Source organism: Hemicordylus capensis, chromosome 6, assembly GCF_027244095.1.
Source record: "Hemicordylus capensis ecotype Gifberg chromosome 6, rHemCap1.1.pri, whole genome shotgun sequence".
Taxonomy (NCBI): Eukaryota; Metazoa; Chordata; class Lepidosauria; order Squamata; family Cordylidae; genus Hemicordylus; species Hemicordylus capensis.
Window position 1 is genome coordinate 55,209,516 of NC_069662.1, and position 21,933 is coordinate 55,231,448.

At 41.0% G+C, this 21,933-nt stretch overlaps 1 protein-coding gene across 16 annotated transcripts in view; it reads right to left on the bottom strand.

The window, feature by feature from the left end:
• The window catches only part of TANC2 (tetratricopeptide repeat, ankyrin repeat and coiled-coil containing 2), a 441,341-nt gene that overhangs the window by 196,168 nt on the left and 223,240 nt on the right, over window positions 1-21,933 (bottom strand). For 14 of the 16 annotated variants that reach the window (XM_053259180.1, XM_053259181.1, XM_053259185.1 and 11 more), the window contains one exon: window positions 17,746-17,928. In XM_053259180.1, coding sequence (XP_053115155.1) covers window positions 17,746-17,928 — 183 coding nt within the window. Of the gene's footprint in view, window positions 1-17,745; window positions 17,929-21,933 lie in introns of those variants that run through there. The other 2 variants (XM_053259178.1, XM_053259189.1) reach the window with 2 other exon arrangements.

The window sequence follows — 21,933 nt, forward strand, 5'->3', positions numbered from 1 at the left end:
GAGCTGCAGATGGACTCAGCTGATGGTAAAGATGCCAAACCTCAGAAGCGTCCCTTCTAATATCAGAGAGACTGAACAGGCCAGAGGGCTAGCTGGTTGCTTTGGCAGGTTGAATCAGGATGTCATAACTGAAGACAGGCTAGGCACTTTCTGTTCTTCACAGGAAAGATGAGCCCATAATGCTGCCTTGAATAAAAAGACCGCAGGGTGTCTTAGCTGTCCCTGTAAAAGCCTGGAATGCAGCCAATTCCTTTGCCAAGCAACTCGGAGTCCTCAGAGAATTGTTGGGGGTGGAAATGGAGAGAGGCATAAAACACAAAAATAGTCTACTGTGGGTGGAGTAATGCTAGATGAACAAATAGGGTGTGTGATTTTATGAAGGAGCTGCAAAAGAGATTGCATCATGGTACAAAGGAACAGGAAGAAACCTATAGTCCTTAGCTATATCTTCACCTTTCTTGTGTAAAAAATGCTTGTACTTCTCTTTTAGAAAGGGTCTTCTAGATAGAGATATCCATGAACCTAAATTTGAAGTTCAGTTCAAATTCGGACTGATTTCAAACTGAACCCCTGGTCCGTGAACCAGTTTCGTCAAACTGAGCAGCTGGTCCAGTCCGTTCAACCAAACTGGTTTAGCAGTTCGAGGAGCTATATTGGGAATTCAGTAAGGACTCCCCTTTACAAGCAAAGAGGTGGGGAAATCCTTGAAAAGTCTTCTAAAGGGCGGCCAGGGGAGGGTGGCGAGAGGACACCTTTAAAAATAGATTAATGTTCTTACTGGCCTGGCAGCCAGCACCGCTGTTTCTTGAAGCCTCCCTGGCACAGCCCAAGTGTGAAGCACTCCCTCCAGCAACCACTATGCTGTCCCCACATGGGTGGGTTGCTGGAGGGAGTACTGTGCACTTGGGCTGCCCAGGGAGGCTTTGAAGAGTGGCGGTAGTCACTGCCAGGCCAGTAAGGACCTTAATCTACTTTTAAAGGTGCACTCTTGTCACGCACCCGGTTGCCCTGTAGAAGACTCTTCAAAGATTCCCCCACTCCTTTGCTTGTAATCCTCACCATATTCCCCTTGATAAGCACAGCCCCTTAATCCTGAACTGGTCTGTCAAGGACCAGGTTCGGTTTGGTTTGATCACAGACCAGACCACCTCCACTTGCTGCCACTTCCTCTATTGGTGGCGCTCCCCGCAGCTATCATTGCATGCCAGTGGCACTCTCCCTCCAGCTGCCCTCACACGACACCAGCGTGCACATGGCAACCGGCGAGTGGAGGAGCAGGGATGCACCTGCTTTCCTCTGTTTTAAATGTGCTGGGGATGTGCTGCGAATCATGATTCATGAACATCCCTAATTAGGATTAACTCAAGAAGGCAACGCAAAATTACACCATCTTCTATCCTCCAATAACTCTATATACAAATTAAAATAGCATATACTTGTGCATCAGAGAACTTAATCAATCATAGATACTACTCATCCTAAAGAGTAGTAGCTCTGCTATATCTGATCTATGTAGCATTTGTAAGGATGAGAAGATGAAAAGGTTGTTAGGACTCTTCAGTGTCCATGAAGCAATAATTATGAGAAAAACAGATATATTGGAAGGATACTAGAGACAAAACTGAAAATGTCCTGTCTTCAGACAAGGAACAGTCTGTTTCATACCATAAATCATTCTATACTAGATAAACTAGTAAACATGTAGACGAACTAAGAATCCTTTTAAAGTGTGTCGTTGAATTGGTGTCGACTCCTGGAGACCACAGAGCCCTGTGGTTTGTCTTTGGTACAATACAGGAGGGGTTTACCACTGCCATCTCCTGCACCGTATGAGATGATGCCTTTCAGCATCTTCCTATATCGCTGCTGCCTGATATAGGTGTTTCCCATAGTCTGGGAAACATACCAGTGGGGATTCAAACCAGCAACCTCTGGCTTGCTAGTCAAGTCATTTTCCCACTGTGCTATTAGGTGGCTAGAAGAATCCTTTTAGGAGTGCTGAAAATACTTGGAACTTCTCAATCATGTAATACGGTTTCTCAAAGTTTGCAATGAAATCTTCATGGAGCAATTAATGGGCTAGTAATATTGAATATTTTTCCAAGAAATGGAAGCAGAGGACTCATGTTCAGTACCATAACTCAAGACAAACAAGCAAATTCTCGAGTTGGATAAATATATCAAAACTGCTTCAGTTTGCTCATTAGTGTGAGTGATCTCATTGCATCAGAAGAGAAATACCACCTATTGTGCTGCAGGAAAATGACAAAGTCCTCCCCTTTCAAGATGAAGAAATTATCGATCTGGTTTGCACTGCACTGAAGCTAAGATCTGAAATAACAATCACCTTTTCAAGAGCTTCATGTGAGCAATGTACCATTTGTGTGATTACTTTCAGGAGGGCAATTTCTGTTCAAAAAGGGATTCTTATTAATGTGGTGAAAATGTGGAAGATGAGAACACAGGAAAAAAGGTGCTGATCATACATCAGGATTTTACATATGACACTACTGGAGGAAAACACTGGATACCAGAACACATAGATCTAGAACTCAACTTGTTCAAGGGAATCAGTGCAGCTGATTCATCATGCTGGACACATAATTAGTGGCTTACTAGATGCACAGTGTTATGGCGATGTAATGCTGCATCCCAAGGTTCCTGCAGCTTCTTGGCATCCCCAACACAGGTTCAGAAGGAGTGTTTGCACAAACAGCACTTGTACAATTTCCCCCATTGTGGTGTATGGGGAGGACTTCAGTAGCACTGCTTGCACAACAGCTGTTTCTGAACAGTGCTGGGGATGCCTTAGGGGTCCATCGGAGCTCCAGAGTGCAGCGCTATGTCTCCATAATGCTGCGCATCATTTAAGCAGTTACACTAACTTATTGCATCTTGATACACTTTAGGCAGAGTGAACCCTAGAATGGTCCTAGAAAATCCATTGAAAGGGCAGCTTTCATTAGTGTGATCCTAGTAAATAGGATTTACTATTTACTATTTGCAGCTATTTCTTCATTTCCCTTGTGACAACATACATATAAATAATAAGACTGGACAAAATCACAGACAAACTATCTTTCTGTATGTAACCTGGAGAAGATGGTTAAGATAGATCAATATCACCAGGTTTCCATAATACATATCAGGTTGGCTTGCTCATCCAGGATCAAAACATGGATGGCAGTTATTTTTACAGTTCCTGACTTCACATTCGTGAACAGCATCTTAAAACTTGATGGCCTACTACATTCCTGGTATAGAAATGTGCTAAACAAACCAACAATGGGACAAAAATACACTAAATTGGAAGGAGGGCCAGGATTACACCAGGTAACTTTTGTTTTCTATTATCTCTATACAGAGAACACACATTTTTGAAATGACAGGGTTTTTTCCTGTAAATGTAATTCCTCAAGTGGTTTTCTGTGCACCACACTTGGGTTACGCACCATGCCTTGGATCCTTCTAGAACTTTACCTTATAAGGAAAATTAAATCCACTCCGCCTGCCCCATGGCTGCTCCTACTGCCTTCCTCAGTCTGAGTGATCACTACATACACAAGATGTTGAAGGATACACACTGGAAGGCTGCAGCGGAGCAGTAGGGCAGACCATGTGAATGCACAAAAGACCACTCAAAGAACTACAGCTACAGTTGCCTTTCTTCAATGTGATCTCTGTGCATCACACTTGGAATAATAGTGAGCTATCCTTACCTTTGCACTTTGGTGCTGGAGAAGACTTTTGAGGATACCATGGACAGCCAGGAAAACAAACAAATGGATCATAGAACAAATCAATCCAGAATTTTCACTTGAGGCACAAATGACCAGGCTCAAACTATCATACTTCGGACACATTATGCAAAGACCCAGCTCCCTTGAAAAGTCTATAATACTGGGGAAAGCTGAAGGAAAGGAAAGAAGAGGACAACGGATGGACTCGATTACGACAGCAATGAATGGCAACACTGAGAGACCTTAAAGGCCAAGTTGAAGGCTGATCACCCTGGAGAGAATCTATCTATGTGGCCGCTAAGAGTCAACACCGATTTGATGGCACTCAATCAATCAATCAATCCTTACCTTGGCGGAGGTTTCAGGCTCAAGGAAGAGCAAACCAAGAACAGAAAGCTCAAAAGTAGTCTGTGACCTAGAGAAGACATACAAGGCATAGTGACAAATGAACATAGAAAGCTAAGACCACATCACTGCCTTGCAGATGTCACCCAGAGGAACCCCACAACAAAAGGCCATAGAGGTCTACTACGGCCATTGCCCTAGTAGAATGAGCCCTGAGGGGGCTTGGTAGTAGCTTCTTAGCTAGCTGGTATGACAGAGTTATGGCTTCTTTCACCAAAGAAGAAAGTATCTGCATAGAAAATGGTTGTCCTTTAGAAGGCTCTGCATATGAGATGAAAAGATCTTGCGACTTATGGAAAGGCTTGGTCCTGTCGATGTAAGAGGTCAAAACTCTCCTGACAACTAGAGTGGTAAGCCATTTCAGAATCTAAAATGGGATAAAGAAAAAAAGAGAGGCAAGCATAGTTCCTGGAATAAGTTAACTCTCAAACAACTTTAGGAAGAAAGAAATATCAGAGCATGAAAAACTAGATATGGTGAATCAAATCTCATTGCCAAATCTCACCTCACTAACTCTCCTGGCAAATGTAATTGCAACCAGAAAGGCAGTCTTAAGAGACAGCAATCTTAAATTATAGGGTGCCAGGGGCTCAACTGGCTTTTGCATTAGTTGCTTGGAATTTAGGTTCAAATCCCATGGTGATGATACCTTAGGCACAGGAGGGGACATATAAAACATGTATTGATTTACTTTTTTAAAAAGAGATTCATGAGAGAACTGATTAGGCAGGTTATGATGGGCTACAATCACTGCAAGTGCACTTGCAAAGAAGAGTGATCCAAACCAGATTTTTTAGGGAGAGAAGGTATTCCAAGATGATCAAGAGAAGGACCGATTCAGTGGGGAAATCTTTTGCCTGGGAACAGAGGCTGAACTTCTCCATTTGGCTGCATAAGACTTTTGAGTGGAAAGCTTCCTGGCCACCTCCAGTACTTGTTCTTGAGTACAGAATTCTATTATATTTCTATCTTCCCAATTGTGAGAGGCAGGGAGGCAAGGTTCGGATGCAGACAGAAACCACGGTCAAGAGGCCTGGAATCAGAGGCAAGTGTAGATTTTTGTGCCTTGACAGGTCTAAGGGAGTTGCAAACCAAGGTTGTCTTGGCCACCACAGGGTCACTAGAAGACATCAGGCTCTCAGACAATTTCCTGGAGGATCCTCTGAATCGGGGAAATTGGTGGGAATATGTACACTTACTAGAGATTCTAATTCAGCAGGAAGGCTTTTCCCAATCATCTTAAATCCAGCCCCACTCTGCTGCAGAAAAGAGGACACTGTGTGTTCAAGGAAGTAACAAAGAGGTCCAGATAAGGTGTCCCCCATTTTAGAAAAACTGGTTGTAGGACCTTCCAGCCCAGTTTCCATTCATGAGAAAATCATCTCTGATGGCTCAGAGTGTCCACTGGGGTATTAACTTTCCCAGATGAGAACTGGTCAGATATTCCTGCTCATGCACCAAGACCATATATGCATTGAGAGGTACAGCAAAGGTTTTTAGGCCATGCCCCCTTGACAGTTCACCATGCCATCTGTGAGGATCAGAACATGGGTGTTGACTAGCCAGTGTTGGAATGCCTTCAAGGCACTGAAGATGGCTAGCAGCTCTAGGTAGTTTACATGCCTTTGTTTCTCCATCCAATTCCATGTTCCTGTAACCATCAGACCGCTGAAGTGTGCTCCCCAACCTCTGCTGGAAAAACCCTCAGTGGTGATGCTGAGGGTTGGTGGGTCTGTCGAAAGGGGGTTTCATGAGAGAGATTGGATTCTTTTGTCCAAAGGACATCCTAGATTACCTCTGGATGAACCCCCAGGATCTTGTACTGAGGGTATTGGATGAGGCCTGAAATTGTCTAGGAACCAGGTTTGAAGTGTTCACATGTGGAAATGCACCAGCAGAATGGCTGTTGTTGAGGCCAACAAGCCTAGTGGACACTGGACAAATAGGGCGGTATGCCTGGTTGCACTGCAGAATTGCCATGCTGAAGCTTAGATTGCCTGAATCCTCTGAGCAGGTAGGTAAGCTTGGGTGGAGCTGGAATCCCAGAACCTCTATGGATTGGCAGGGGATCAGATTTGATTTTTTGTAATTTATGCATAAACCCAGGGAATTCAGCAGCCGAAGAGTCTGCTTTATACAGAGAAGCAGCTGGGCCTTGGATGGTGTAACTAGGAGCCAGTTGCCAATAAACAGGAAGACTCATCCCATGAAGACGAAGATGGGCCACTACTACGGACGTGCATTCTGTAAAAACCCAGGGGGCAGATACCAGACCAAGTGGAAGGATTTTGTATTGATAAGTATGGCTGACTATGCAGAATCTTAGGTACTTGTGGTGAGGAGGCACAACAGAGATCCACAGATCCATAGATGTGAAACATGCATTCAGCAGTAGAAGACTAAGAATGATGGGGGCGGGGGTTGCGGCCATACAGAATCTCCTGTATTTGTCAAATTGACTGATATCTTGAGGTCTAAGATGGGCTTCAGTCCATCTCTTTTGGGGACAGAAAAGTACTTGGAGTAAAAAACTATGTGGCAGTTGTAATGTACTTTTTCTATGGCTCCTTTCTGAATGAGGGAGTGTACTTCTTCCAGTAGGTGGGGGAAAGGAGGTGTAACTTGAATTCCAGAATGGGGGAGGTATAGAATTTATTGATAAGGGGGAAATCGTAATAGTATAGATAAATATGGGTAAGAAACTTTGCTTAGCCTGAACAAAGCTTTAGGCTTCAAAAGAGACAGAAGGCCATCTTTGTCCAACTTACTGTCGCTGTTACTCACAGGCAGTTCCTAGCTTAAGATGTCCCAACACTGTTGAGCAGGTAGTCATTGCTCAGGAAGTATTATGCCTTCCAACATAGACAGGACAAGTGGGGATTTCCACAAAGACACAGAAAAACAAAAAGAACAGGTATCATGCAGCTGAACAAAGCGGGGGGGGGAACAAAATTTGGGGAAACCACAAGTTCAGTCACGATCCAGGCTCGTGAACAAAAGGAAATACCAATCAGGAGTGCACATAAAATGAGGGGCATGAATTTTAGCTTATCTGGGGGAGCACAGGCTCTGGGGGAGTGACTGGGGGAGCACAGGCTCTGGCACTGGAGGTTGCATGTGGTCATTACTCACTACCAGCAAAGGAGCATGCAGCGTGGGAGCTACTGTAGATATTGCCCTTGCAAGAGCCTTCAGATACATGCTTGAGATCAGCACCAAGATAGAGGATGGTACTTCTGGCATCGGGGCAAGGTTCATCAGTTCAGTAGGCAATGGTAATAAGCCAAATTCTGACTGCATCACCACTGGTTTGCCCTTCACCAAAGTATCAGAGGCACTAGCAGGCTTGCTACAATTGTGCTAGTTTCCCTAAAGCAATGTGCTTAGGTGGGATGGGCTTGTTTAGTAAAACCTAAAAAAATGGAGGAGGAGTCATTTTGGTGAGTCTCTCCCAAACAAACAAGACAGAGTGACCGGGTGAAGGTATTTTGCTTGCACACAAAGTGCGGTGCTAGAAGGTTGTTTTAGTAGCCATAGGATATCTGCGGTGGCCAAGATAAACAAATATGGGGGCGGGGGGAGAGACAAAAAGGAAAAATGCAAAACCGAAAGAAAGCACTATGGACTAAAGAAGAAAAGCTAGAAAGAATAAAAAGACAAAGTAGAGATAGGGAAGATTGAACCATGTTGCTGGATTTGGAGGTAAAGCCAAGAGGAAAGACCTGAAGATGCTTCTGCCACGGTTGATGAAAGATTGAAGAAGGAAGGAAGAGCAGAAGTAGACACTAGCAGGAGCAGATTTGCTGTAGCTCAGGGCCATTAACAGGCCTACTGGGGTACCAAAGTCACACCCCCTCAGCTTCCACACTTTCCTCTACTGAATGCCTGTTGTGGCAGCATTTGCTTCTTTCTCAAGTCCTTAAATTATGGGAGCCTACACTCACTTCTCTCCCCATTCTCATGTAGCCCCACTTTCTTCAAATGTGGTCTTGATGAAAGCTTGCATAGAGTGCCAGTGAGCTCTCTGAAAAGTCTATTCACCGTTCTCTCACTAGACATATCTGTAGAGGTGGATGCTGGAAAAAACACGCAACAGGTTGGTCACCAGATGGCATTGCAGCCTTGTAAAGCCACACAGAAAACTAGATCAACTACATCTGCAGAGGAGGCAGCACAATTAATGACAACACAGATGTTAATGATGAAGAAAGGAGGAGACTAATGCACACCTAGCAGGGGAATGGCCAAGAGGAGAAAAGGAATCACTCCGTGATTAAAGCTCACAGGGACAGAGCTTTGAGAGAACAAATGTGCAGAACTTATTTTCCATATGCACACTCCTCTCACTAGTTCTCTAACCTCACCCAACCCCTTTCTTTTTGTTTTATATAAAGAGAACACAAATTTACAAGATATGAATGGCTTTTTAATACATGTTAAATATTAAACACACAATACAATTTCATCTACATGTTTAATTAAACAAACAGTTTTTCTATCCCTACTATGAACATCAGCCTGACAGTGCAACTACTTTGAGTCCAGCATTTGGAACACTAACTGGTCTAAAACATATACACTGTTGTAGGAAACACACCATGATTATATAATCAAAAGCATAATCTTTCCCCCTTTCATCAAAGGCCTCAATGAAGGCCATCACTCAGAGCCATTGTGATGCAACAGACAGAGCACTGGACTTTGACGGGGGAAACCAGGATTCAAATCCTCACTTATCCTTGAAACCCAATAGGCTTTCACTTTGCCAGTGGTTTTCAATTTGTTTCAACCTCAGTCTCCAACACAGGACCCACTTCCAAGAGTTTGTGTGCCATTGGGGAGATCTCCACTAAAGAACTAGAGCCTTGCACCCAGGAAAGGAGCCAAGAAGTAGTGGAGCAGAGCACACAGACATTACTTGATTCATCAAGGTGTACAACTACTCAATGTGTTTAAAAGCCTCTTGCTACCAAGCAATACATCTGTTCCTAACTTCAGGCCAACCTCACACAATCCAACTTTGTCACAAGCACAATGCAAGGAGTAAAAGTAAATAATTCAAGCAGGTGAAACCAGCTTACAGACATAGGCAGGATATTAGTTCTAACCGCCTAGAGCCTTTGGATTCAGGTGGTAAATAAATAAAATAAAATAGAAATGTAGAAAATAGTTTCCCATTTTGCATATGAAAAACACTGAGTGACTATCAGTAACTGTAACAGAGAACACAAAATCAATGCAAAGCACATCATTCAACTTGGCCACAGACAATGCATTCACTCAAAACACTCATATAGTCAAGCAATTAAGTATTTCAAGGTCATTTACCCATTGTGCACACACCCTCTCTCCTTCTATACAAATATGCTCTCTCCCTCCCTCCCCCTGCCCCTCTATTTTTATCTATCTATCGATCTATTTGATTTGTATACCGCCCTTCCAAAATGGCTCAGGGCGGTTTACAATTAAAACACACCACAAAAACAGTAAAGAGCTAAAACAAATTAAAAAACAATATAACAACTAACAATTTAAAAACATTTTAAAACAACAATTAAAAAATTACAGTGATTAAACCCCCCGAAATCGGGTTTTGAATTTTAAAATAAACCAGAAATTAAAAACCCCACAATTTAGGAAGCTGAGAAAGCTTGGGTGAAAAGAAGGGTTTTCACGTGTTTTTTGAAAATTGCTAGAGATGGGGAGGATCATAGTCTAGTCTAGTCTTTCTCCTCTGCCTCTAGTCTCTCTCCTCTCTGGACCCTGTTCCTGACTGACCTGCTGCAGCATACATCAGGGCTTCTGGCTTAAGGCTAGGGGAATGTAATCTGACCCAGCCACTTCAGCCCTATCTGACCCACTGAAACACTGAAGTGAAGCATGGTAAGCAACCAGCCTGCCTGCCACGATAGAGACTGGAACACTGAACCAACCAAGATGAATCTGATGAGCAACAACACCACTGGTGAAACTACTGCTGCCTGAAGCTAGGCCAACATGGGCCTGAGCTGCCTATTTTCAATTTTTACACAGAGTGACAAAGTTTGGTGGGGGGATGGGGGCAGGCCCAAAATGACAGGGGATGGTGAAGTTGGAGTGAAGGAGTCAGGGGAGACATCACTAGTCTGCCATTACAAACAACAGAATAGCTGTTGTAGCAGATCTGTCCCCCATAAGTTGAAGACCTGTGCTCTAGATCAGGGATTCTCAATGCTGGGTCCCCAGATGTTATTGGACTTCAACTCCCATAATCCCTGACCAAAGGCCACTGAGGTTGGAGATTATGGGAGTTGAAGTCAAATAACATCTGGGGACCCAACATTGAGAATCCCTGCTCTAGATGGCCTTAGAAAGTTACTAACCTATCTCACAGGGTAGCTTTGAGGATAATAATCAGATAAACCCATGTATATTGTTCTAAGCTCTTGGGAGGAAGGGTGAGAAACAAAATTAAAATATATTGCTTTATTTTGTCAGTATGATATATTTTGTTCTATTTTATCCTATTCTACAGATTTTTGTTGCCTATCTTAATAAATGAAATATTTAAAAGGCAGCCAGCCATTCCAAAGTTAGGTCAGAACAAGATAGCATTTATCTTACCCAGCACAGTCATAGAAAAATAGGACATGAAACAGCTTAGCCATGTTTAAAATCAAATTACATGACACATGAGTCCAACAATGCTAATAGAGGTCAGCCTTCCTTTAAATGCTCTTTTTGTGTGCACCAAATTTTTGACCAGCAAATCTTATGCACTCTTTTATTTTTTTAAAAAAAATTTAAACCCACCAGATTCATTGCCTCATAGTAGTCAGGGGATGGGACATGTAGGGAAAGAACCAAACAAAAGGAGAAGAGCTAATAGTATTTCTCAACACAAGGAACCTTTATGCCATTTCTTGTTCAAAAATCCTTTAATACCAAATGTTTCAAAAGAGAGCACTTTGTCACCAAAACATCCAGATATCTTTATCTTGAACATCTTTAGTGAGATATCAAGGTTCAGCAGAATAATGAGCAAGGAAGATGAGAACTTCCCAAGGGAAGCAGCTTTCATTTATCTATCTCAGAAGTCTTATCGATCTTCTTAATAAAATAATTTAAAAGTAATACTTAAATCAGGCAGGAAGGTATCTTGATTCATCCTGCTCTTTGATGTGACACACTATGGGAGCAATGGCCACGTAGCACACACTGATCCATTACTTGCCTTACATGATTTCATGTGGGCTAGATACAATGGCACCGATACAAAATAAGCTTTGTTAGAGTTGGTTGTCAGAAACAGATGTTGAAAATTTATAAATGTATCTATCCTTGTACATATTCTACATAATTATCCCTGTAAACCAAAAGCTTAAAAAATTTTTTTTAATTGAATCTTCTTAAAGATTTACACACCACCAGCCGCAACTTCACTGTGGCTTCTACATGCAGAAGAACTGGAGTGGAAGGATCAAGAGAAAGTATTGGAAAGTTATAACCAAGCACAATATGTGTAGATGTAGAACTTGCTTACTACTTATATATTGTTTAATTTATGTACTTACTTACATGGCACAGAAATCAAGGTAGCTTAACTATTTGCACACAGTTTGGTAAATGAGTGAATTTTAGGTTTTTTCCCTTTAAACTCAAATTTGTTTTATTCAAGAATCTCCTTGTTTTTTTCAGGAAAAAAATTCATTGAATTACATAAAGCCCTCTAAGGAAGGGACAGGGAATAACCATCATCTGCCTCAAAATTCAGTATAATTTTGGAAAAGAGTCTGATAATGTCTGGTTTGCACATTTTACAAAATTAGTCAGTCTACTAGCTTCACTGCAGCATCAAACATTTACTTCCAGGAAAAGGAACTTTCCCATGAAATGAAATGAAAAAAATGTCAGGACATACAAGACTATCTTAAACAAAGTAAGGCAGTCTGTCATTGATAGTCTATCAATATAAAGATTCTGTCATAAATCTTTATATTATAATTTTTTCTCATTATGAATCCCCCCCCCCGCCCCCAGGGCAGAAAAATAACATTAGAGAGCCAATTTGCTGACTAGAGACCTCAAGTCTTTGGTTATTCTCACACTCTGGCACACCTCTTGCAGCACCTCTTTTGGCCAACATCACTGAGAAACAGCAAAAGCAGTCAGTTTAGAATGAAAATAGTTCACAGTCAAAATGATCCTTTGAAGCACCTTTTGTTGATTACATTTTGCACATTAATACAATATGCAAAATCTCTTATTTGTGACAAACATACCTTAATTGTGCCCAAATCTCTTTCAAACAACCTATATACAATTTGGTTAAGATTGTTTAAACATGCAAACCTATAGTTATCTTACCATAATCCCCTGCTAACTGAGCATAGAGGCATCTTTTTAAAGAGGTGAAGCTCTTTATTTAGCAGGGGGAGAGCAACTGGCCCTATCCATCCCCAGCAAAGTATCCCTGCAGTGGCTGTTGCTAGTATCTATCTTATGTTTCATTTTTAGACTACAAACTCTTTGGGGATAGGGAGCTACTTTATTTATTTACTCATTCATTCATTCATTCATCCATTCATTCATTCATTCCTATGTAATTTGGGAACTTTTATTGAAAAACGGTATATAAATATTTGTCGTATTCGCACTACTATATTTCAAAACATAAATGTGTTTTACATACTAGTAACTTCCAACAGGTTTGTGCTCGTTCTGGGTTCAGTGCTTGCATGCATTGGGATCCCCATAACGAAGTCTATTCCTCTCAGTATGCATGAATTCAATACATCATGCTTTTTATAGGACCAGAACCCCTGCATTGAAGTAGAGAGAGCTAGATAGGGGTACAGAAAACATGCACAGGGCCTCCCCTTCTCTGTAATGGCCTGCGGTGCTGCTTATGCACAAGCTGTAGGGGCAGGTGTGGAAACATGACTTTGTTATATCTCATTGAGATTCTTCCATATGTGACTGCTGAACTCACGGTTGACTAAACCAACTTCAAGATTATTGATAAAACTGCAAATTCCCATGCCAGCTGAGTGGTCTAGAATGATAAAATTGCAAAGTTTAGTCAACCAGTTGGTCAATTAAAAGGCTTTTGATCAGCTAGAAAGGTGCCCCTCAATCAGGCCACAATTTTTTAAGAGACTGTTAATTATTTTTAAAATACTGCTACTACAGGAGGGAGTAATCTTAACTAATCAATTTAAAAGATGGAGTTAGAAAAAAGTCTAACACAAAATATAACATATATCATTTATATCCAGACACTCGTATTAGAAAACACAAAGATTTCTGAAATCCTCTTTTGTGGGACAAATTTGTCATGCAGCTGCTACTATTTCTAAAACAAAGAATGTTATGACTGGGATACTACATAAGCTTCCATTAAAAATTACAGAACAGATGTTAGATTCTGAAGTTTGTTAAATATTTATAAAAGGGGACTTAAAAGCAAGAAGAGTAACAATAGAATGGAAATATGCACCTTATAACGGACACGCTATTTTTTATTGTAATATGTTCTAGGACATAAATCAAAGACATGGAGAATTAAAATTAGCTAGGTACTTGTTTTTACCTTTACCTTTTTAACTTTTAAATTTCCCTTTCAAGACAACGTACTATACATTTAAAATATAATAATAACATAATATGAATATAATATTAATAATATAAAATAAAATAAATAAAATAAAATAAAATAAAATATATTAAAATATATAAAATATAATAATCTGGGAAGGATTTCACCTCCAGTTATGTCTTCTATGGCTTCTGGTGATAGACACAAGAGTTACTGTGAGAAGGGATTAAATATGTTTATAAGTTTCTCCACAATCCTCAGATATACCAACTGCTATTTTGTTGCTGAATCTCTTGGCCATGACAGTTCTTGAGGAAAATATCCCAATCTGGAAATGGCTGCCCAAACACCCTGACATTAGAATCCTTCACAGAGAGGGGGTTTCTTACCCAAAATACTACTTCTACTTTCTCCTGCAGCTTCTTAAACCACTTAATGAATATAGCAATGCAAACAAATATTTTTTAAACTGTTACTTTAAGGAGCCCCTGGTGGTGCAGTGGTAAAACTGCCGCCCTGTAACCAGAAGGTTACAAATTCGATCCTGACCAGGGGCTCAAGGTTGACTCAGCCTTCCATCCTTCCGAGGTCGGTAAAATGAGTACCCAGAATGTTGGGGGCAATATGCGAAATCATTGTAAACTGCTTAGAGAGCTCTGGCTATAGAGCAGTATATAAATGTAAGTGCTATTGCTATTGCTATTGCTATTTAACTATAAAGAAACTACTGTGCCTGTATAATTACATTCTAAACAAAAAGTATAAGAATGTGGAAGTGTACTGCAAACACTATTAGCAAACTTATTAGTTTCGTTGCTAGAACTTCAAATTTCATTAATATAGAAAGGAAACTGTTTGTATGTAAACAAACTGTATGTAAATATGAATATGACGAATATATACACACCAATTTACAACAAAAGCTCCCAAAGCGGTTTACGTAAATATGATTTAATAAACATGGCTCCCTGTCCCCAAAGGGCTCAAAATATTAAAAAAATAAGCAGAAGACAGACACCAGCAACAGTCACTGGAGGGATGCTGTGCTGGGGATGGATAGGGTCAGTTGCTGTCTCCCTGCTCAATAAAGAGAATCACCATTTTTAAAAAGTTCCTCTTTGCTCAGTTAGCAGTCAATAATATTTCAAGACTTTGCTAGTTATAAAAATTGTACCAGACAGATAACCCTAAACAGGTAAATATTAAAGCTTTCTTAAATATTCCTAGACTAACAGAGGTATATCAAATAACATTAGATAAGCTATTTTCTCATCTAATAAAGAATACACCAAAGGCATTAAACTCTAAAAAGACTTTGGGTCTAGATCAGGGCTGCTCAACTTCAGCCCTTCAGCTGTTTTTGGACTACAGCTCCCATAATCCCCAGCCACAGTGGCCAATAGCCAGGGATTATGGGAGTTGTAGGCCAACATCTGCAGGAGGGCCGAAGTTAAGCAGCCCTGGTCTAGATGGTTTTACACAACTCCGTTTATTTTTTACAAGAAAAGTAAGCTCCTATATCACATGATGTGTCTACTATTCTTTAGATTAAACAACCAAAAAAAAAAAAACACTGGTCAGAAGCAAGAACTGTGTTTCTACCCAAACAGATCCAAAGAGATCAAGTCTTATAAAGCCATTATCTTATTAAACATTGTTTATAAATTTAGTTAGTTGAAAGTTACTGCTCAGATTTTAACTGCAAAATACTAGAAACAGAAATTTTCCTGATAAGAAGAGTAGTAAAGCAAGCTCAGGTACAGCGTGTGCCATGCTAATGAATGTGTACATATTATAATGGACTTTGGGGAGGTATGAAAAGTAATAATTTGTCATTGTTGGCATCCTGCAGCACACCTTTACCATCTTTTGGAACAAGTTCAAACCACAAGAAAATTTGAAGCAAGAAGTACTGACAGCAGGGGCATAACAAGGCTGGAGTGGGCCCAGAGACAAAATTTTAAAATGGGCACCTCGCTGATACACACACACACACTTCACAATATATAGTCATGTGACTTGCCTCATGTGAATTGCCTCTGGGGGGTCCCTTGAGGCGTGGGGGCCCCCAGGCAGCCGCCTCCCCTTGTCTAATAGTAGTTACGCCCCTGACTGACAGCTGTTTAAGATGTATCTGTTGCATAGGGGTGTGCATGAATCAGATTCTGGGCGGGTAGACCAGTCCTCTGAGGCGCACTGACACGTTACGTCCAAAGCAGAGGACTGGTCTACCAACCCCAGTAGATAGACCAGTTCTCCTGGGGAAAATGGCACTCTTTTGAGGCCTGTTTTTCCAGCAAAATGGACCTCAAAATGGCACTTGCATCATCACCTGAATCTAATTGGGGGTGATCCTCTTCAATCCCAAATCAGATCTATTTTGAGGGTGATTTGATTCGAGATCAAATCAGCAAATTGCCCTCAATTCGACCCACATCGATTTGAGGTCAAATCAAATTGCACACTCATACTGTTACATGAATGCATAATCGGAGGGAAAATGATTTTTTCCTTCAGAAAAAAACATGCAAATCTATGTAGATCAAATTCATTAATCAACTAAGAGTCTCATGATTAATCAACAGGTTTCTTTAATTGAATGATAGCCCCAATTAACAACCACCAGCTAAAGCAAGGATTCTCAACACTGGGTCCTCAGATATTATTGGACTTCAGCTCCCATAAACCCCAGCACCAGTGGACTTTGTTTGGGAATTATGGGAATTGAAGTCCAATAACATCTGGGGATCCAACACTGAGAATCCCTGTGCTAAAGTCCTGTCAAGTGTGATTGGTTGGGCAGGAGGAGAAATAGAGAGGTTCTAATCCTTTCTCCAACCAATTTCCCACCCATCATCAAGGTCAGAATGAGGCACCCATCTTGCCTCAGGAAGATAAAAGAATGAGGCCAGGCCTGCCTTGGCCTTCTCCATGGTTTCCTTAATTCAAGACCGTAAGCAGCTTATTTTTCCACCACCAAATTCCAAAGGTGAATTCCAAAGGAAAAGAGGCAGCATTCTGCATTGCCTCAATCTCCCCTTCATGAACTAGGTTTCTTTTTGATGTGGAGTGGGAGGGTAAGTGACATACAAAAATATATTGATCCTTCCACCACTACACTGGAGTTGCCTTCAGGAGGGGACAAAAGGAACCCCATTGAGATTCCTGCTGGTGGTGGTTACACCATCCAGTGTCAACGGTGGTATACAATTTTGGAACTCTCTCTGACATTGTCCACAGAGGCAATTATTTACTGTTCTCCATAAATCATCCATTTATTATTGTTCAACATATTTATATACCATTTTTAAAAAAAAGTTTGCAAAGTATAGTACTTTACAAGGAAAAGAATTATGAAGAAGACACTACAGTTCCTTGCCCCCAAAAGGGCTCACATTCTAAACAGAAACTACACAGGATAGACACTGGCAACTGGAGGGAAACTGTGCTGCAGCTGAAGAGGGACAGTTGCTCTCCTCCAGCTAAATTTAAGAGAATCATCACTTAAAAGGTGTTTCTGCACAGTTAGCATGGGTAAACTGGGAGGGATAGCTCTGGCTTTTGCAGGGCTAAGCCTGATCTCTGCCTCTGTGGTCCAAGTGCCTGGAGTTAGAAGCAGGTTTTGTCTCCTCAGCTATATCCCAGTTTACAGCCCATTTACTTTATCCCCATATAATTTATAATAGGAGCCACTAAGAACCAAGCTAGCCTTGTTCTGTTCCTTGATTACGCCAGAATGTGATTGAATGTTGTGAACAGAGAAAGAGTGTGTGTACTTCTATAATACTTCTCAAAAGAATGGAAAAGTTCTCTAGTCTTTGTTTCATTCATCTGTCTGTTCACAGAACATTCCTAAGATGAATACAGCACTTAGTTCAAGTCAAAAGCAAATTTACTCTCAACAATACACACTATCAGGCAAAGTGATTACAAACATGTTTTGTGGAAGCAAGCTTTTTGAGGAGGGTGTGATGAAGAAAACAAGCTTCATTCAACTCCACTAAACTTGTATACATTCCTTACCAGTTAATTTCTTCATAGGCTGGAGCCGAACACTGATAGACTGATGTGTTAGTAATGGGGAGGATGGAAGAGAGCGGGACATGCCTTCCATAATCCGAATGTGCTGCATACCTTCGGGTACTGGGAGTGATGGGATAGCATACTCTGATTCAAAAGCACAGTCGTTCTCTGTGGAGCTGCCACCTGAGAGGAATGCAACAATAAACAAATATATCATTAACAAAAATGATCTTAATCAATTCATAGACAAAGTATTGTGTTGCCTAAGTCTGCCTGAACCATTACATGACAGCGTAACTAAAGTAAGACAATAGCCCCCTTCATGTTATTTTAAGAAGGTACGCTGCACCTGTGAATAGTGCCCCGAGACTGTGATGGCAAGCCCCGCTCTTGCACTGACATGCTCAGAAGCCTCACCTCTGTGCTGAACATTTGACAAACAGTGTACGCATGAAGAGATTCTGCTCATGATCAGAAAGCTGGGGCTGACCAGCACTTGCCATAGTTCCTGTGTGTTACTGTGGGCTGCAGAAGCAATGGCCACTTACTCAGAAGCACTGAAGCAATGGCCACTCCCTGAAATAAGAGCTATCTAGGTACGGATACAAATCAACATGAAGTAATGAAAGCTAGATCTAACAAGAGTACCCAAATCATTTGCTTTGGTAACATTAACAACAATGATCTGCTATTATTTCTTTTTCTAATCCATTTCACCATCACCCAACTCTGTTTCCTGCCTTGAGAGAAGTAGTACTATTAAGTGCTTCTTATGTTCTTAAACTGGTGTTCTCAAGGCTCATTTTCCTTTCTCCCTTTACAAAAAAACTCCCCTTCTTTTTTGTGCTAATGGTAAGAGTTTGTAGGATGCCATCTATATGGGATCCAACTGGGACCTTATGCAAACTTTGACATGCTAGAAAGAATTCAATCCGGCTTTTTGAGAGCTATCTTTGGGACTACAAGATGCACCTCAAATGTAACACTGCGCATGGAGGCCAGCCTCATAAAGATCGAATCTCGTGCCTGGCTTTTAATTATTTACTTTTGGTTGAGAGTCCACCTACGCCCGGTGGGCCTAATTCCTCAGTTTCTATCGTTAAACCCACAACCGCAGTGGTACACTGTAGTCAGTAAAAAGCTTGCTGCTCTAGGATTAGACCCTGAACAACTGCTGGAGTTAGACTTGTCAAATGCGAAAAGAATAGTAAAACAGCGTTTGACAGATATTGAATTGCAAAATAACCGGGCCTCTTTGACAGAATTCTATAAAGGAGTAAGAACTAGATGGGATCTTTCACCAGCAAATTATTTGTCCCATATTACACTCAGCAAATTCCGGTGGGCATTTACAAGGGCAAGAACAAATTCTTTTCCCTCTGCATTATTAGCTGGGAGATACAGTGGTGTTCCCTTGGAAGAACGCTACTGCAGATGCGGCAGTGGGGAAATAGAATCTATTGAGCATATTCTATTATCCTGTAAATTACATAGGCAACCAAGGGAGCACTTAATTTTACCTCTGGTCTGTAAACAGACAGACCGATCTGCTGAACAACTTGTTAAATTCTTACTTTCTGATGAAAATGTTTTAAATTTTAACTCCGTAGCCAAATTTTGTTATATTGCTTTTAAGATGTATAATGAGAACCTATAGAGTTTTCTATAAATTGTTCTGCTGTTTGCATGCATGGATTGTTTGCAGAGGCGTAACTATAGGGGGGGCAGGGGGGGCACGTGCCCCGGGCGCCATCTTTTCTGGTCACGTGGGGGGCACCGCCATGACCAATTTTTTTAAAAAAAATTTAAAATTTTTTTGTTAATACAAATGTTTCCTGCTCAGCGCAGCAGCGCTGCAGCAGTCAAGGGAGCGCGTCAGTGCCCCCTTCCCCACGAGCGGTCCCTTCCGCGCCGCCTGCGCCCCCCCCCATTGCTTTGCTGGCGCCTGGTGGCCAGTCAGTGGCCTGGCTTGGTGGCGGCGGCGGGCGCTTGTGAGGAAAAACCTAAGTATAATGTAGTATGTTGGGGGGGGCGATGGGGGGCACAGTGGGGGGGCGCCATTTCAGTGCTTGCCCCGGGCGCCGTTTTCCCTAGTTACGCCTCTGATTGTTTGGTCTAGGACCGAAAATAAAACTTGACTTGACTTGACTTGACTACAAGGCTGTAGCAGGAAATCACTAACCAAACACCTGGCATTTCACTCAGTTTGGAGTCTTCTGCCCCCATTAAGAGAACGACAAGAATGGCACAGGGCAGCACAAAGACTGCTTCATTTGCTGAAGAATGTTAGAATTCTAAAGCATTGCTCTTAGAAGCACAGTAACCTCTTCTGGCCACTAGAGGCATGACGAGATGTTAATAGGTCTGTCTTGGTCAGCCAGAGTCAAAACTGTTTCAGTTGTTTTTGAAGGCTAGTGCCAGTTTGTGTATGTTGTTCAATGACTCTCTCTTAGTATGTGATGTTAAGTTTCTTAATAATGAATGAATGAATCATTTATTTCAATCGTTGATCAGAATATACAAGTAAAATTATACAAAATCCCAATAAAGGAAAATAAAAGAAAAAAAATCACTTTAAATCCATAATTCAATTAAAGGTTTAACTAATAATAACATCACCATTCAAACTATACAATAAACTGATAAAGCTACCAGCTTCCAGCGGAATTTCCCAGCTGTTAAGCAAAACTTGGCAACATTTAAAGAAATTTTATCAAATTTATTGGCTAAAAACAAATTAAGATAAATCTTTGTTTCCAGATAATGTCTCCAGATAATCTCTTGGGCAGAACTTCTTTACCACAATGCTGTGTGAGGACTTTAATGTTTCTCCTCACACCCCTCAACAGGGTTATAGGCCCAGAGCTCTGAAAATGGTGAAGAAAGTACTTAGCCTGAATAAGAAAACAAGGTTTTATCAAAGATGGAGAGAGGACAAATGCTACAGAGGACTGAGAAATTACAAGGTACAGTTTTGAGCAATGGTCTTTCAAAATGGAGATGCTCCTAAAAGGCCACGGAATCAGCAGGGTCTTACACACAGCGTGCCCTGTCAGAGAAGGAGAAGAAAGACAAGCCTGGGACAGTGCTGATGATAAAGCCTATGGGATAATTTGTTTATCTGTGACTGACTCTATATTGTACATTTAAGAAATAAACAGCATGCAGAGTACATGTGGAAGACCCTGAAGAAACTGTATGAAAGCAAGACAGCTGTCTCCAAGGTGCATCACAGATGTGCATCACAGTGTATAATGTGCATCACAGATGTGCATCACAGTGTATAATGTGCATCACAGATGTGCATCACAGTGTATAATAAGGGCATCACAGATGCCCTTATTATACACCTTATATAAAGGTGCATAATAAGAAACTAGAGGAGGGAGAGGATCTGTCTAAACATGTAAATGAGATGCTGGAGATTTCACAACAGCTGCAAGCACAGGGAGTAATTCTGTCTGAAATGGTTCAGATTAGATTGTCATTGAATAGTCTTCCTGAGCATTTTGAGTCTACTGTAAATGTATTAGAAGACAAAGATGATTTGAGTTTGTAGTAAACTGCTTGGAAGACTTTAATTTGCGCAGATGCAGTGGGCAGCTACTAAAGTCAATTGAAGAAAATGCTTTTAAAATATACCAAAAGAATGGGGGGGAAATTGTCTGTGGGAGTTCCAGACACATGAAGGCTCAATGTCCTCAGAACAAATAATTTGCAACTAAAAAGGAGGTGATACCACATTTCAAGAGGAGTGAGTCATCTAGGCAAACAAAATAAAAATGCATGGAATCAAGAAGAGAACAAGTGTGACAAAACAAAACATATGTTGCTAATACAGTGACTAATTTAAGAGCTAGTTCTACAGAATGTAATGCTGGAATCTGTATTGATCCAGGCACAACCAGCATTTTGATTAAATAAACAAGTTAAATAAACAAGAACTAATCTGTCTACTTTCCTTTCACTATCCCTACAGCTGGTTCAAATTGAGGTCCACAAGTTAGACTTCTTGTGCCTCAAATGTTCACATGTCCACCATCTTGGATTGGGGAGGATGACATCATTACAAACTACACCATTGAGGTATCCCTGTGCGTCACTCACTACAATTGTACCAAATTTTATTTATGTATTTATCATATGTTTATACCACCTGATATGTAAATCTCTAGGCGGTGTACAAAT